This window comes from Mesoplodon densirostris, chromosome 2 (assembly GCF_025265405.1).
Source record: "Mesoplodon densirostris isolate mMesDen1 chromosome 2, mMesDen1 primary haplotype, whole genome shotgun sequence".
Classification (NCBI taxonomy): Eukaryota; Metazoa; Chordata; class Mammalia; order Artiodactyla; family Ziphiidae; genus Mesoplodon; species Mesoplodon densirostris.
This window is the reverse complement of record NC_082662.1, coordinates 103,342,291-103,360,147: the sequence shown is the minus strand read 5'-3', so window position 1 is coordinate 103,360,147 and position 17,857 is coordinate 103,342,291. Positions and strand designations below refer to the sequence as shown.

The 17,857-nt window shown below is 38.6% G+C and overlaps 1 protein-coding gene across 3 annotated transcripts in view; it reads left to right on the top strand.

The window, feature by feature from the left end:
• Positions 1 to 17,526, top strand: part of DENND2C (DENN domain containing 2C) — a 101,606-nt gene extending 84,080 nt beyond the window's left edge. For 2 of the 3 annotated variants that reach the window (XM_060090304.1, XM_060090303.1), the window contains exons 14-19: positions 301 to 478; positions 7,691 to 7,732; positions 8,664 to 8,769; positions 13,596 to 13,835; positions 14,079 to 14,165; positions 15,441 to 17,526. In XM_060090304.1, coding sequence (XP_059946287.1) covers positions 301 to 478; positions 7,691 to 7,732; positions 8,664 to 8,769; positions 13,596 to 13,835; positions 14,079 to 14,165; positions 15,441 to 15,472 — 685 coding nt within the window. In that variant the 3' untranslated portion in view covers positions 15,473 to 17,526. The remainder of the gene's footprint in view (positions 1 to 300; positions 479 to 7,690; positions 7,733 to 8,663; positions 8,770 to 13,595; positions 13,836 to 14,078; positions 14,166 to 15,440) is intronic. The other variant, XM_060090305.1, reaches the window with a different exon arrangement.
• The last annotated feature ends 331 nt before the right edge of the window (positions 17,527 to 17,857 follow it).

The following is a 17,857-nucleotide window of genomic DNA, read 5'->3' as shown; positions in this document are numbered from 1 at the left end:
TGCAATTAATTTACCTTCAAAATGTGTTTTGTTTAAACTGTTGTTAAAAATTGGTATTGCTTTTCTAAGTACACACTAGCTTTTAGCAATATAAATTGTGGGAAACAGCTAGATTGAGATTAAAGGTATTCAGTAAATTAAGTTAAAATTTAAATAAAATGTTAAAATTTAATGAGTAATCACAGAATTGTTAATCTATGATCACTAACTGGCATCACTTTGTAATTCTGTAACGTAATGTCTGAAATGCCCTCCATTGTTGTTCTTTATGTGACACCATTTGCTTTCTCCTCTGGCTAGCACCCTGTCAAAATGTGGCCACGCTGTGGTTGCCACACTGTATCCATTCACCTGGCAGCATACCTACATCCCAGTCCTGCCAGTATCTATGATCGACATTGTGTGCTCACCTACTCCATTCCTTATTGGAATCCTGTCTTGCTCCTTACCACAGCTCCAGGACCTACCCATTGAAGAGGTGAGATGGGAGAAATAGTACCTGTGGAAAAGACTGGGGCACTGGCAAATGAAAACAAGTGATCTTTAACAGTGGTGGATATGTCATTAATTAATAATAATATGTAATTATGATTGTTAATACATTATGATATATTTTTGTATCTGTTTATGAAAGTGAGAAAAATTCTATAGTACATATGAATCTGAAGTTGTATCTTATTTGCAGTATTGAACCATGGGCTAATTCTTGTGTTATTCTGAATAGGTCTTTTTTTTCTTAAACATCTTTATTGGAGTATAATTGCTTTACAATGGTGTGTTAGTTTCTGCTTTATAACAAAGTGAATCAGCTATACATATACATATATCCCCATATCTCCTCCCTCTTGCATCTCCCTCCCACCCTCCCTATCCCACTCCTCTAGGTGGTTACAAAGCACCGAGCTGATCTCCCTGTGCTATGTGGCTGCTTCCCTCTAGCTGTCTGTTTTACATTTGGTAGTGTATATATGTCCATCATGCCACTCTCTCACTTCGTCCCAGCTTCCCCTTCCCCCTCGCCATGTCCTCAAGTCCATTCTCTCTCTATATATATATATAGATATAGATATAGATATAGATATATCTGCATCTTTATTCCTCTCCTGCCCCTAGGTTCTTCATAACCTTTTTTTTTTTTTAGATTCCATATATATGTGTTAGCATATGGTATTTGTTTTTCTCTTTTTGACTTCACTCTGTATGACAAACTCTAGGTCCATTCACCTCACTACAAATAACCCAATTTTATTTCTTTTTATGGCTGAGTAATATTCCATTGTATGTGTGTGCCACATCTTTTTTATCCATTCATCTATTGATGGACACTTAGGTTGCTTCCATGTCCTGGCTATTGTAAATAGAGCTGCAATGAACATTTTGGTACATGACTCTTTTTGAATTACGGTTTTCTCAGGGTATATGCCCAGTAGTGGGATTGCTGGGTCGTATGGTAGTTCTATTTTTAGTTTTTTAAGGAACCTCCATACTGTTCTCCATAGTGGCTGTATCAATTTACATTCCCACCAGCAGTGCAAGAGTGTTCCCTTTTCTCCACACCCTCTCCAGCATTTACTGTTTGTAGATTTTCTGATGATGGCCATTCTGACTAGTGTGAGGTGATACGTCATTATAGTTTTGATTTGCATTTCTCTAATGATTAGTGATGTTGAGCATCCTTTCATGTGTTTGTTGGCCATCTGTATATCTTCTTTGGAGAAATGTCTATTTAGGTCTTCTGCCCATTTTTGGATTGGGTTGTTTGTTTTTTGATATTGAGCTGCATGAGCTGCTTGTAAATTTTGGAGATTAATCCTTTGTCAGTTGCTTCATTTGCAAATATTTTCTCCCATTCTGAGGGTTGCCTTTTCATCTTGTTTATGGTCTACTTTGCTGTGCAAAAGCTTTTAAGTTTCACTAGGTCCCATTTGTTTATTCTTGTTTTTATTTCCACTTCTCTAGGAGGTGGGTCAAAAAGGCTCTTGCTGTGATTTATGTCATAGAGTGTTCTGCCTATGTTTTCCTCTAAGAGTTTGATAGTGTCTGGCCTTACATTTCGGTCTTTAATCCATTTTGAGTTTATTTTTGTGTATGGTGTTAGGGAGTGTTCTAATTTCATTCTTTTACATGTAGCTGTCCAGTTTTCCCAGCACCACTTATTGAAGAGGCTGTCTTTTCTCCGTTGTATAGAAGAATAGGTCTTTTTTAAAAAATCATTCACAGAAGCTACTCTGGGTTAATTTTAAAAATTGTTTCAGATATAAAACACGTATAGATAAATGCCCAAACAAAATGTATAACTCAGTTAATTATCACATAGTGAATGCTTATGTAACCAACATTGGAATAGAATAGAAATATTATGGCAATGGAAACAGAAGTCCCCATCATGCCTTTTTTTTTTTTTTTTTTTTTTTTCTTTTCTTTTCTTTTTTTTTGCGGTATGCGGGCCTCTCACTGTTGTGGCCTCTCCCGTTGCGGAGCACAGGCTCCGGATGCGCAGGCCCAGCGGCCATGGCTCACGGGCCCAGCCGCTCCGCGGCATATGGGATCCTCCCAGACCGGGGCACGAACCCGTATCCCCTGCATCGGCAGGCGGACTCTCAACCACTGCGCCACCAGGGAGGCCCCATCATGCCTTTTTAATTTAATTTTTTTTATTATTATTATTTTTAAAATTTTTTGGCCATGCCGTGTGTCATGTGGGATCTTAGTTCCCCCACCAGGGATCAAACCCATACCTCCAGCATTCGAAGCACGGAGTCTTAACCACTGGACTGCCAGGGAAGTCCCCCATCATGCTTTCTTCTAATCACTGTTCCCTTCCCCACCCCTTGCAAAAGGTAACCATTATCTTGAGTTTCATGGTGCTTATTTTCTTGTTTTGTTTATAGTTTAACATCCTAGGCATGTATACCTAAACAATATAATGTCAGTTTTGCCTGGTTTTAAGCTTGAAATAAATGAACTCATACAGTATTTTTTTTTCTTTCTTTCTTTCTTTCTTTTCTTTTCTTTTTTCAGTCTGGCTTCTTTGGAGCAACATTATGTCTTTTTTTTTTTTTTTTGGCTGCGTTGGGTCTTCGTTGCTGCACATGGGCTTTCTCTAGTTGGCGAGCGGGGCTACTTTTTGTTGTGTTGTGTGGGCTTCTCATTGCGGTGGCTTCTCTTGTTGTGGAGCACGGGCTCTAGGCACACGGGCTTCAGTAGTTGTGGCACGTGGGCTCAGTAGTTGTGGCTCCTGGGCTTTAGAGCGCAGGCTCAGTAGTTGCGGGACTTAGTTGCTCCGTGGCATGTGGGATCTTCCCTGACCAGGGCTCAAACCCGTGTCCCCTGCATTGACAGGCAGATTCTTAACCACTGTGCCACTGGGGAAGTCCCCAACATTATGTCTTTAAGATTCATCCATGTTGATGGGTTTAACAACAGTAGTTTGATTATTCTAATTGTGTATACTATTCCATTGTGTGAATGTACCACAATTTTCTTATCCGTTCTACAGTTGATTGACATCTGAGTTGTCTCCAGTTTGGAGTTATTATTAATAATGCTGCTATGAATATTCTTGTTCATGACCCTTGGTACATATGTGCATGCAGTTTTATGGACATATACTTGGAAATGGAATTTCTGGGTCATAGAGTAAACATACCTTCAACTTTAGTAGGTAAAGTCAAGCTTTTCCAAAGTAGCTGTGCCAAGTTAAACTTCCTCCAGCACTGTATGAGAGTTCCTGTTGCTCCACATCCTTGTCAGCCCTTGTTGTCATCAGTTTGTGTAATTTAGCCTATCTGATGGGTATGTAGTTGCACTCGTTGTGGTTTAATTGGCATTCCTTGATTATGGTTGAGGGTTAGTATCTTTCTATATGTTTATTGGCCATTTGAATGTCATCTTTTGTCATCTTTTGTAAAATTCATAGGCTATATCCTTATACTGAATTGTTTACCCTCACTGATTTGTAAGAAGCCTTTTTATAGCTTCTTACAAGAAGCCTTTTTATAGCTTCTTTTATAGCTCTGGATATGAGCACCTTTGTAGCTTGCCTTTTCATTCTCCCAAATGGTGTTTTTTAAATACAGAGATGTTTTTAATTTTAATGTGGTCAGAATTATCAATTTTTTATGGTTAGTGTTTGTGTGTGTGTGTGTGTGTGTGTGTGTGTGTGTGTGTGTGTGTGTGAACTGCTTAAGTTTTTCTTTATATTAACTTGATGGACATAGCCTCCTATATTATCTCTTAGAAGCTTTATTATTATGCCTTTAATTTTTGTTTCTGAAGTCGGGGGCTTTATTTATTTTTTTTATATAATAGGAGGTAGGGGGAATTCCCTGGCAGTCCAGTGGTTAGGACTCCCTGCTTTCACTGCTGTGGGCATGGGTTCAATCCCTGGTCAGGGAACTAAGATCCTGCAAGCCGCACAGTGTGGCCAAAAAGAAAAATGGAGGTAGGGGTTGTTTCATTTTTTTCATATGGATAGCCAGCTATCCCAGTACCACTTATTGAAATAGCTCTTCTTCCCTATTACACTGATGGGTTAACCCTTTTTTCTCCCCCAGTTTTATTGAGATATGATTGACGTATAACATTGTACTAGTTTGAGATGTACAGCATAATGATATTATATGATATATGCATATATTTCAAAATGATTACACAGTAAGTTTAGTTAATATCCATCACCTCACATAGTTAGAAAAATGTTTTTCTTGTTATGAGAACTTTTAAGATAGACTCTTAGAACTTTCAAATATACAGTGTAGTATTATTAACTGTAGTCACCATGCTGTACATTACATATCCAGAACTTATTTATCTTATAACTGGAAATTTTTGCCTTTTGACCCCCTTCACCCATTTCATCCATCCCCGACCCCCACCTCTGGCAACCACCAATCTGTTCTCTGTATATGTGAATTCAGTTGTTTTAGATTCCACATGTAAGTGGTATCTGTCTTTCTCTGCCTGACTTATTTCACTTAGCATCCATGTTGTCACCAATGGCAGGATTTCCTTCTTTATGTGGCTGAGTAATATTTCATTGTGTGTTTGTGTGTGTGTGTGTGTGTGTGTGTGTATGTATACACACATACCACATCTTTATCTAGTCATCTGTTGATGGACATTTAGGTTGTTTCCATTGTCATGTCTGTTGTAAGTAATGCTGCAGTGAACATGGGGGTTCAGCTATTTCTTCAAAATAGTGAGTGATCTTATTTCCTTTGGTTACATGCCCAGAAGTGGGATTGCTGAATCATGTGCTGGTTCTATTTTTAATTTTTTGACGAACCTCCTTACTGTTTCCATAGTGGCTGAACCAATTTACATTGCCATAAAGAGTGCACAATAGTTCCCTTTTCTCCACATTCTTGCCAGTATTTGTTATCTTTTGTCTTTTGTTGCTAGCCATTTAACAGGTGATGATATCTCATTGTGGTTTTGATTTACATTTCCCTGATGTGGAATACCTTTTCATGTGCTTGTTAGTCATTTGTATGTCTTCTTTGGAATAATGTCTATGCAGTTCCTCTGCCTATTTTTTAATTGGATTGTTTGGGGGTTTTTTGCTGTTGAGTTGTGTGAGTTCTTTATATATTTTGGGTAGTAACCCCTTATCCAATATATGATTTGCAAATGTTTTCTCCCATTCTTTACGTTTCCTTTATATTTTATTGATGGTTTCCTTTGCTGTGCAGAAGCTTTTTAGTTTGATGTAATCCCACTTGCTTATTTTTGCTTTTGTTGCCTTTGCTTTTGGTGTCAAATCCAAAATATCATTGCCAAGACCAATGTAAAGATGCTACCCCCTGTGTTTTCTTCTAGGAGTTTTATGATTTCAGGTCTTATGTTTAAGTCATTAATCCATTTTGAGTTGATTTTTGTGTATGGTGTAAGATAGGGATCCAATTTTATTTTTTGGCATTCAGCTATCCAATTTTCCCAACACCATTTACTGAAGAGATTGTCCTTTCCCCATTCTATATTCTTGGCTTCTTTGTCATCAGTTAATTGACTGGGATTTCCCTGGTGGTCCAGTGGTGAAGACTGTGCGCTCCCAATGCAGAGGGCCCGGGTTCGACCCCTGTCAGGGAACTAGATCCCTCATGCCACAACTAAAGATCCCATGTGATGCAACTAAGACCCAGTGCAGCCAAATAAATAAATAAATAAATAATTTTTTAAAAATTAACAAAAAAAATTAATTGACTATGTGTGGGGTTTATTTATGGACCCTCTATTCTGTTCCATTGAGCCATGTGTCTGTTTTATGCCAGTACCATACTGTTTTGATTACTATAGCTTTGTAATATAGTTTGAAATCAGGAAGTATGATGGTCTCTACCTTTATTCTTCTTTCTCAAGATCATTTTGGCTATTTGGAGTCTTTCGTAGTTCCATGGAAGTTTTAGAATTGTTTGTTCTCTTTCTGTGAAAATTGCCATTGGAATTTTGATAGGGATTGCATTGACTCTGTAGATTGCTTTGGGTAATTTAGACATTTTAACAATATTAATTCTTCCAGTCCATGAGCATGGAATATCTTTCCATTTATTTGTGTATTGTTCAGTTTCTCTCATCAGTGTCTTATAGTTTTCAGCACAGATATCTTTTACTTCCTTGCTTAAATTTATTCCTAGGTATTTTATTCTTTGTGGTGCAATTGAAAATGGGGTTGTTTTCTTAATTTATTTTTCAGACACTTCATTGTTAGTGTATAGAAACACTTCTGATTTTTGTATTAACCTATTTTTTTAACTTATTATAATGGAAAATCTTAAACATATGTAAAAATAAACAAGAGAGTAAAATAAATCCAATCACCCTTCTTTTTTTTTTTTTTTTTTTTTTCTTTGTGGTACGCGGGCCTCTCACTGCTGTGGCCTCTCCCTCCCGTTGCGGAGCACACGCTCCGGATGCGCAGGCCCAGCGGCCATGGCTCACGGGCCCAGCCGCTCCGCAGCACGTGGGATCCTCCCGGACTGGGGCACGAACCCATGTCCCCTGCATCGGCAGGCGGCCTCCCAACCACTGCGCCACCAGGGAAGCCCCCCAATCACCCTTCTTAAATACTTACAAAGTTTTGGCCACTCATACTTCTACCTCTCTCCCATAATACTTTGAAATATATCCTGACATAATTTCATAATTCTAAATATTGCAATATGAATTTCTATAAGGTCATTTTTAACATAATCACAATACCATTATCACACCTAAAAAACTTAATAACAGTTCCTCAATATCAGAAAAGTACAGTATTCAGCTCTCTAATTATTTCATAAATTTTAAATAGTTTGAATTAAGTTCCAAATAAAGTCCATGCAGTGCATTTGGTTGGTGTGGTTTTTTTAGTCTCTTTTAATCTCTAGGTATGCTGCCATCATTTTTTTTTAACTTGAAATTCTTTTTACTTGTGTTGATCAGTTAACTTTTAAATGGGCTGAAACTTTAAGTTACTGTAGGGTAATATTGAATCACTTTATACACCTGAAACTAATATAATATTTAAGTCAATTATACTTCAATTTAAAAAAAAGAAAGAAAACAAAACAAGCAAATAAACCTTTAAGTTTATTTAAAACTATTCCCATTTGCATGAAAGAATCAAAACACTCTTCCTGATCTAGCAGTGTCTAATGTATTTCTCTGTGAATGTCTCTGGTTTAACTTGTCTGGCTCCTTTATTCCATAGGTGCTGATAGTTGATCTCTGTGCAGACAAGTTCTTACAGGAGGTGAGTGACAAAGGAGGTGATTACATAATGTTTGGGTATAATTGGCCAGAAAATATGTGAAAGTACTTAGAGAAGGTGACTCAGGCAAGACTTATAGTTCCTACACATACTTGACTTGACACTGCGGCCAATCATACAAGACTGACCTGAAAATTTTGATTTGGGTTCATAGCTGACTGTCCCAATTAAGGGAAGGAGGAAACAGATTAAATGTCATTCTCAAAAGAGGTAACCCTCCCTTCAAGTCTTATGGGTTGATGTATAGGTCTCTAATTTAATTAAATTTAACAAGCATTCAGCACCAATTATTTCTAGATATTCTGTTGGCCAGTCAGAAACTAAAGATGAGTAAGATACTCAGTTTGATCCCTCAGGCCTTATAGTTTAAAGGGGAGGGGAGGGGGAGCAGACATAGCCATAAATGGTGTAATAGAAACTTATACAAGATACAGTAGGGGCAGAAAGGAAGTGGTCATTTATTCTGGATAGTGAAGTGAAGAGGAGAGTTAGTAAAGCCTTAGAGCAACCCTCTGTATGTAACCCATATATAGTTTTGTGAGCACTGAGCACAGGGTGAAAAGAATGTTTCCCAAGATTGTCTTTTTTCAGAATCAGTCAGCTCGTCACATGTGAAGCACCATTTATTTGGGGAGTATCTTTGTAATATAGCATAAGACTTGGAGATGAGAAACATTTTGTGGGAAAGTGCCAGAAAATTTTATAAGGCATATTATTTATTTTTCTTAAATGTAATGAAGATGTATACACCATAAGTTTTGTGGATTCTGCTCAATGTAGGGAAGGAAGCTTGAGACTGCCTCTTCAGCCAAAATATATACAAAGCCACCTGTGGAATTTGAGGGACTTAAATAGGGCATGTTTGAGACTTTCTCTCTCAAAGCTCATGAAAATCTCAATTTCTTCTCTTAAGGTGTCTGATGAGGACGAAATTCTACCACCTAAACTCCAAGCTGCCCTGATACAAATTTTGGAAGAACGAAATGAAATTTTGGCTCAGGAGCAGAATTTTTTACAAGGTATGAGACAAGTGGTCTGAGGATTTAAGGTCAAGGCAGTAAATACCAAATGCCCAGCACCCTGCCAAAGCATATGCAATAGTAGTATGAGATTGCCTGTGCCTTCATAAGCTTATAGTCAGCTTTCTTGCTCACCCTCAGATGTGCCAAGTCCCCTTCTATTTCAGGACTTTTGCACTTGCTCAGTTCCATATATGGGATGCTATTCCCCTAGATATCCACATGGCTCCTGCTCTTTGTTCTTGCAGGCCCATGCTCAAATGTCACTTTCTTAGTGAGGCCTTTTCTGACTGTCCTGTTTAAAATTGTTCCTGTTCCCTTAGCACGTCCTATCCTCCTCCCTGACCTTATTTTTCTCCATGGCTTTCATCACCATCTGATGTGCTAAAATGTAAGTTCCATCAGAGCAGTGACCGTCTATTTGTTTTCTATTTCCAGTACTTTAAACAGCATTCAGTAAATAGGTGTTCAATAAGTATTTGTTGAATAAAGGATGAATAACATTTTCTGGGTGGCTTACTCTGTGCCAGGCATTGTTTTAAGCACTTAGCACACATCTTATTTCATCCTTGTAATATCTTTATGAAGCACGTGTTATGATTTAATCCCCATTCTACAGATGAGAACACTAAGGCTGTTTACCAATGGGGAACATTAGAGAAGGGGCAGGTTTAGAGGAGTAACTAAAAGTTCAGTTTTTAATATTAAGTTTGAGATACCTATTGGACATCCAATACCTGGCAGACTTTCAGCTGGAGATATCAAGTAGTATGAATTTGAGATTCAGAGGAAGGATTTGGGCTAGAGACATACATTTAAAAGTTGCTATTTTAAAGCTGTGGGACCAGATAAGATAGCCTAATAGAGTAAGTATAGAAAGAAAGTTTAAAATATTTAAGGATTGAGCCCTGGTTGGGAATGATGTGCTTAGATTTCCACCAGGAGTATGTGATATTGTAGAAACTGAGTGAAGAAAGTATTCCATGAAGGAAAGAGTAAGCAGTTATGTTTTTTTGTTTTTATTTTTGTTTTAACTTTTATTGGAGTATAGTTCCTTTACAATATTGTGTTAGTTTTAGTTTGTACAGTACAGCAAAGTGAATCAGGTATATGTATACATATAGCCCCTCTTTTTTGGATTTCCCTCTCATTTGTGTCACCACAGAGCACTGAGTAGTTTCCTGTGCTATACAGTAGGTTCTCATCAGTTATCTGTTTTATACATGGTATCAATAGTTTATATATGTCAACCCCAATCTCCCTAACCCTAAAAGAAATAAAAAACAAACTATAAACTAGATGAAGGCATTTTCAACAAATATAACTAACAAAGGAATAGTATCTAGAATTTAGTTTTAAAAATTCCTACAATTTAAAAGTAAAAAGATGAACAACCCAAGAGGAAAATGGGGGAAAGATATGAACAGTCATTTCATAGAGGAGGAAACATGAAAGGCCAATAAATATATGAAAAGATACACAACCCCATCAAAATCAGGGAAATGTAAATTAAAACCACAGTGAGATACCATTTTATACCCACCATATTGGCAAAAATTTAAGTCTGACAGTATCAGGTGTTGATGAGAATGTGTAAATTACTTCAGCCCCTTTGGAAAAACAACTTGGCATCATCTAGTAACATTAAAGGTGTACATACCCTGCAACCCAACAATTCCATTTTAGATATATACACAGAAAAACTCTTGCACATGATAACTAGGAAACAAGTACAATAATTTTTTTTTTTTTTGCGGTACGCGGGCCTCTCACTGTTGTGGCCTCTCCCGTTGCAGAGCACAGGCTCCAGACGCGCAGGCTCAGCGGCTATGGCTCACGGGCCCAGCCACTCCGTGGCATGTGGGATCTTCCCGGACTGGGGCATGAACCCGTGTCCCCTGCATCGGCAGGCAGACTCTCAACCACTGCGCCACCAGGGAAGCCCCTGTACAATAATTTTTATAGTGGTATGTGATAGCAAAAACTGAAACAACCTAAATGTCCACTGACAGAATATAGCATTTAAAAAAAAGAAGCTTAAAAACACACATTTCAAAGATCCGGCATGCTGCAACTAAGACCCAGCACAGCCAAATAAATAAATATTTTTTTTAAAACACGTTGAATTAAACAGTAAGTTGCAGAAGAATATAATGTTTTATATAATGTTCAAAGACATACAAAACCTAACAATATGTTGTTGATGTTGGATGTGTATGGTAAGACTGTAATGTAAAGCAAATGATACACACAAAATTACAAAAAATGGTCACCCTCTATTGCAAAGTAGGGGAAGAACACCACTGAGAGGGCATCACACAGGGAACTTCAGAGATACACGTGATGTTCTATTCTAAGCTTTGTGCTGGGCACTTGTGTGGTCATCTCACTGCTGATCTTATGAAATATTCATACATGTTACAAGAATCTATAAAGTTATTCATTAAAACAGAAACAAAGAATGGAAGATAAGTTACAGAAAAACATAATTTTTTAAAGAAAGGGAATTAGGTGTAAGAAAGTAGGTACAACAGGTATAAACAACTCTTCCAAGAAATTTTTTGCTGGGAACTGGAGGAGATACGGGACAGTAACTGGAGGCGATGGGAGAGTGGGGCAAAAGCGTTAATGATAAAGCAGTGATGGATTTTCAGCTGCAGAAAGAAAGAGATAAGAAGGAAGTCTGTTGAACAAAATATAACAAATATAACAAAAATCTAGATTAGAATAAAAATGTAGGGACTTCCCTGGTGGTCCAGTGGTTAAGACTCTGCTTTCCAATGCAGGGGACATGGGTTCGATCCCTGATTGGGGAACTAAAATCCCACATGCTATGGGGCAACTAAGCCCACGTGCCAGAACTAGAGAAAAGCCCACGTGCTGCAGCTAAGACCTGATGCAGCCAAATAATAAAAATGAAATTAAAAAAAAGAATAAAAATGTAATGTTGGAAGAGAGCTCAGAAATTGCATAATCAGCCACCTCATTATACAGATATGGAAAGAGAGGCCATGAGAGGTAAAGCAAGTTGCCCACTATTATACAGCTGCTTCATGGTAGAAGTCTGATTAAGCCTGGGTCCCAGATTCTCAGTCAGCCCATGGGAAAGAGCAAGAGACATTGTGAGGGAAAGAATACTATTTTGATATGGGAGGAAAAGGAGGAGTCTAAGTTGAAACTGAGGTTTGAGCCTGGAACCTGGAAGGCAACACATTGTGCTATATTATAGTAGTTAAGAATCACTTGACTTGGGGGATTTCCCTGGTGGCGCAGTGGTTGAGAGTCCGCCTGCTGATGCAGGGAACACGGGTTCATGCCCCAGTCCGGGAAGATCCCACATACCGCGGAGCGGCTGGGCCCGTGAGCCATGGCCGCTGAGCCTGCGCGTGCAGAGCCTGTGTCCGCAATGGGAGAGGCCACAGCAGTGAGAGGCCCGCATGCCGCAAAAAAAAAAAAAAAAAAAAAATACATATATATATATAGGAGCTTCCCTGGTGGCGCAGTGGTGGAGAGTCCGCCTTCCGATGCAGGGGGCGCGGGTTCGTGCCCTGGTCTGGGAGGATCCCACATGCCGCGGAGCGGCTGGTCCTGTGAGCCATGGCCGCTGAGCCTGCGTGTCCGGAGTCTGTGCTCCGCAACGGGAGAGGCCACGGCAGTGAGAGGCCCGCGTACCGCAAAAAAGAAATAAATAAATAAAATAAAAAAAGAATCACTTGACTTGGGAGTCCTGCAGCTTCTCCATGGTACTGGATGAGATGACCCTGGAGAATGTCTTTGATTTGAGCCTCAGTTTCCTCCGCTGTAAAAGGGAAATAATAGACTTACCTCACTGGATTATTTTAAAATTTGTAAAAGCACGCAATACATTATTATTTATTATGGAATAATCATGATGCAATATGAAATGAGAAAGTTGAGAGAGAAACTGATTTGGTGGAGAAATATAATGAATTTGGTTTTTGGCATGTATTGTTTATTTGATTTGTAGTCTACCAATTTCCCAAAAGGACCTGAGATGGTGACTTTTTTTTTGGCTGTGCTGGGCAGCTTGCAACATCTTAGTTCCCTGACCAGGGATCAAACCCATGCCCTCAGCAGTGAGAGCACAGAGTACTAATCACTGGGCCTCCAGGGAATTCCCTAGATGGTGACTTTTAGACAAATGGAATGTAAGTGCTAATGGGACAGCCAAATGATGATCACCTACAGGTAGCCTGAAAATGTAGAAAGTGAATTTTGGTGAAATATCAGGACTGGAGATCTGAAGTTGAGAATTATTGACAAAGAAAGCCAGCTCTCTCTGTATATACCAGTTAGCTCTTTAAGGAAAGGAATGTTGAAGAGAAGGGGTCCAAAGACCATGCCTAGGAAGAAGAAGAAGAGGCAAGAGCAAAACAAATGTTTGGTCATAAAAGCAGGAGAGGAATCAGGAAATCAGGAGAGCATAAAGTTGTGGGAGACAAGAGGAATGAGGAGGAGGTCAGCACAAATGCAGCACAGAGTTTAAAGGAGGATAAAAATAGAAAAGGAGATTAAATTTGGCTGGTTCTCACTGATGGCCTTTGGAAGAGCCATTACAGTGAAATCACAGATGTGCAGACCACAGTATGCATGGGAAGAACATGAAGGTAAGGATATAAGCCATTTGGTTTTTTTCAGGTCATGAAGAGTACAGGAAAGCTAAGAATGAGGATTCCTACATTTATTCTCTGTCTTTTAATCTATGATCCCCTAGGCATCACTTTTATAACTGGAGCCAGTGTCCCTATAAACACAAAACTTAGGGGATTTTTCCCCCCTTCTTTCTTTTTTCATTCATTTTGTAGAAGATGTGACACTCAACTCTCTGGTGTCTGAAGCATTTGTCAGGTTTTTTGTTGAACTGGTGGGACATTATTCTTTGAGCATGACTGTCACTGAGCGTGGGGAACGTGTATTCCAAAGGGAGCCATTCCGTAAATCCCACACCTCCCGAAGTGTACGCCACTTCCTGGATCTCTTCATGGAAACTCAGATGTTTGCAGGATTCATCCAGGACCGAGAGCTTCGGAAAAGTGGGGTGAAAGGTCAGTTTCATCATAAAGTTCTCCCTCTGTATTTAGTGAGTACTTGAAAGATTTGAAAATAATATAAACAAAAAACAGCATAAAGGTACAAGGGCTCACTATGAGTTGTTTATTATGGGAAACATTTATTTTGTGATGTTGTTTTAGCTACGGAAGTACATTGGTAGTGAGTACAGAGTTTTATTCAATTGATTTTCAGTCTTGAATTTATGGCAGTTTCATCAACATGAGTTTTTCTTGTAGGTTTGTTTGAGGTCCGGGCCCTCCAGTATTTGGAAACAATTCCTGAGTCTGAGCCCAGTGGAGTGAATAAAATTTTGCGGAGTCTTGGTAAGTTGCTGTGTTTTCCTGTTAGATAAATATAGTAAAAAAAAAAAAAAAAAAAAAAAAACTTTTGCGGTAAGCATGCCTCATCACAAAAGCTTTATAATCACATCAACAATATAACCTCAAGGAGGGTGACCAGAAACCATGACCGTATTTTCAAAGTGTTTTGGAGAAAGACAAAACTCTTTCTCAGAAGTTAGGATTCTCCATCAGAGTTGTCCATGGGGCTGTTTTCCTCAGATGAAGCTCCCTCATGATATTAGAATTTTGCATATCATGATTATTAATCTTTTCTAGGCCACATCCCTGGAAGAATCTTATTAAAATCTGCACCTTTTCCCAGAAAAATATACTTGGAGCATACAAACAAATTATGCATATAATTTTAGGGTGTTAATGAACCCCCTTGAAGCCCATCCATACACTCCAGGTTAAAAATACCTGGTTCAGAGGGCATCTGAGGCAAAAGAGGATTTCCTGCAAGTCTCTAATTTTACTCTTCATAAGGAAACACAGTTGTTTATGATTTTTCAATTATAAGTTAACTTTTAATTATCCAGTATGATGTAGGAGAACAGTGGTGTGGTAGCCCCAAACAATGAAGAACCTGTATTCTATGGTATTTATATTGATCTTTGAAATATATGCCCCCCTAATTAAAATTAGCCCCTAACTAGCTGAGAGACCATGGACAAATTATGCCTAGGGCTATTATTTCATCTTTATACCCGTGGTGTTAGATTAGATCGGTGGTTCTCAGCTCTGATTACAATATTATAATCTCTGGGGAACTTAAATGAAAATCCTGGGAATTTCCTGGCCGTCCGGTGGTTAGGACTTCACGCTTCCAATGCAGGGGCATGGGTTCGATCCCTGGTCAGGGAACTAAGGTCCTGCAAGCTGTGTGGTGCGGCAAGAAAAAGAAAAAACAAAAAGAAAATCCACCCCACAGCCCACACCAGGCTCCACGAAATCTCTGGGGAGCAGGACAGCTGACTTTAACCTATAGTCAGGTTTGAAAACCATGGGATTAGATGATGTCTCAGTTCTCTTCTACCTCTACAATTAGAAATGTGGGGATTTTGTGTGTGTGTGTGTGTGTATTTGGTTTGGTTTGGTTTGGGGTTTTTTTGGTGGTTAAACACATCAACTGATAGCTTGAGATGGCAGCTTACTTCTAGGCTGTTCTGAATGACTAGGTTTAATCCCTTGCTTCAAATAATGTATAATAAATAAAAATGAACTAATGAGAGTTTCACTCTACTTTTTTTCCTTTAGGAAGTAAAATGAAATTTCTGCAGAAGAAATGAAATCTTTGATTGACAGCCTCCATCCTAAATAGAACAGAAAGTGACAAAGAAACTACTTTTCCAAGAGTAAAGATGCCCTGAAGTATTCTACAAAATCTTGAAAGTTGAAAGGTTACAGAGCGGGCCAGGTTCTCGGAGGAGGATTCTCCTGTTGCTGCTGTAGTAATCACTGGAGAATTGTTGGGAGTAGTCTGGAACCAATGCTCCCTTTACTCTGCCTCCAGATTTTTTTAAGTGGCTTTTCTTTTTGATTCTTGAGCTCATTCTTTGTGTTTTGAGCTTAGACTATGAAGGCACTTGTCTTTTACAAGAAAGAGGTGGTGTTGCATTTTAAAAACAGCTCAAAGATGAGCACAATGAGAAAAGTGCTGCATTTAAGGTACTACGGAGGCATGATAGAAGTAGAGGACTAGCCCTTCACACATAATTCTCATCACTGAAATACCATGGCAGCTTTAAACCTATGGGCTGTTTGAGCTGAGCTAAGGACTATACTCATCTTTTTTTTTTTTTTTTTTTTTTGGTCTAATGCTCTGTCTAGGGGAATCTCACTTACGTGGAAGCCCTATGTATTATCACTGTTATTGAGTATCTTATAAAAATAGACATTTTATAGCTCCTCCTCCACATTGTGTGGCACTTGGGCAGCTTGTCCCACGCATGTCAACATTAAACTTTGGGGAATTTTAGCTAATGGGGGACTTCCCTGGCAGTCCAGTGGTTATGACTGCATGCTTCCACTGCAGGGGGCACAGGTTTGATCCCTGGTCCAAGAACTAAGATCTCCCATGCAGATTCCACATGCCATGTGGCATGGCCAAAAACAAGAAAAGAAAAATATATATACCTAACAGGAAAATGTCCTTTAAGGGCATGAGAACTACCTTCTTTTTTAGTGTCCATCATGTGCCATGAGTGGTACATGTATGTATGTCATCTTGTTTAGTCTTTAAATCAACTTTGTGAGATATTTGCATCTGCATTTTTACTAATGAGGAAAATGGAATTCAGAGTTTAAATAACTTTAAACTGAAGCCAGGACTATTAGTTTATGAACACATAGAAAGTTGGTTATTCCTACAGATGGAAATTTGAACTCTGTGGGACTGTAGTTATTGAAAAAGCTTTTTTTTGTTTTTGTTTTTGTTTTTTAAGCTGAAGTGTACCAGAGTCAACTTGCAGCTCTGAGAATAAGGGACTTCAAACTATAGGTGTCTAGATGAGACTTTTTTTGGTTCCTCTAGAAATGTTGGAGTTTTTGCTCTAGTTAAATTGGACTCAGAATATGGACATTTCCTGGGCACACACCACATAATCACTCCAACCCTTAATATCTAAAGTAGTAGTAGTGGTATGAAAGAGGAATTTGTCATCATTGGTGTAACGCTAATTGATAAATGTTACAGCAAGTGTCAGTTTGATTTCTTCAACTCCTGCTGATGGCTTTAACTGGCATAAAAAATATTTATTCAAACTTAAAGCATTATAAGTTGTGTTATGATACAACTTATTAACTTGTGCAGTATTGTCATTACAACCCATTCAGGTGTGCGTGAATGGATCTGAAGCAGACACCATTTAAGATGGGTGCTGTATAATTCAATTCCTATAGATGTGGGTCCAGAAAATAGAACTAAGCCTATGTTTAAAAAAAAAAAAAGTTTATTAAGCAGCTTACCTCAGTGGGGCTTTTACCAGACATTTCCCCATTTGGTCTCCTCTGACACTCCCATCCTGAGGGAACAATTAGTAACTGGGAATTGAGTGTTTATAAAATGGGGGTATAAGGTGTTATGTGGTGAATCCCAGACATCCCTCTGTGAGGAGACCTTTTCTTCAGGGATGGGAGTTTTATCCCTGCGATCTGAAGCTGCTTCCTTTTCTTCAGTCTGTTTTATTTTTTGTTTGTAAAGTATTACAAATTCTGGACACATTTGTAAAATAATCGCTGAAAATTTGTATAAAATGTTTATAGATCTTTTAATGAATAAACAAACACAAAAAATTCCATGGATCTCCTGGAGAATTTGAAATAAAATTGCTTAAGCTGTAAAGATATTTTACTTCACTTAAATCTATAGCTAACACATTTATCTAATTGTAGGTAAAAGATAATCGATCCAAGAGTAACCAAGCTCAATTACCGTGGCCAACATTTCCAGGCTCTTGGCAAAGTCGGGGTCTAGATTTGCACACCGGGCACGGTATATAGTCCGACTACCTTATTTGGTCTTTCCCTGCTTAGTCAAAAGGAACTGGAAGCCAGGGACCAGAGACTGGGCACCAGCAGTAGCAGGAGTGGTCGGAGGCAATGAGAAACTATTCTATTATCAGAAGTTCTAAAGGCAAAATGATTGGATTTTATACACGCCCTGAATGCGAAAT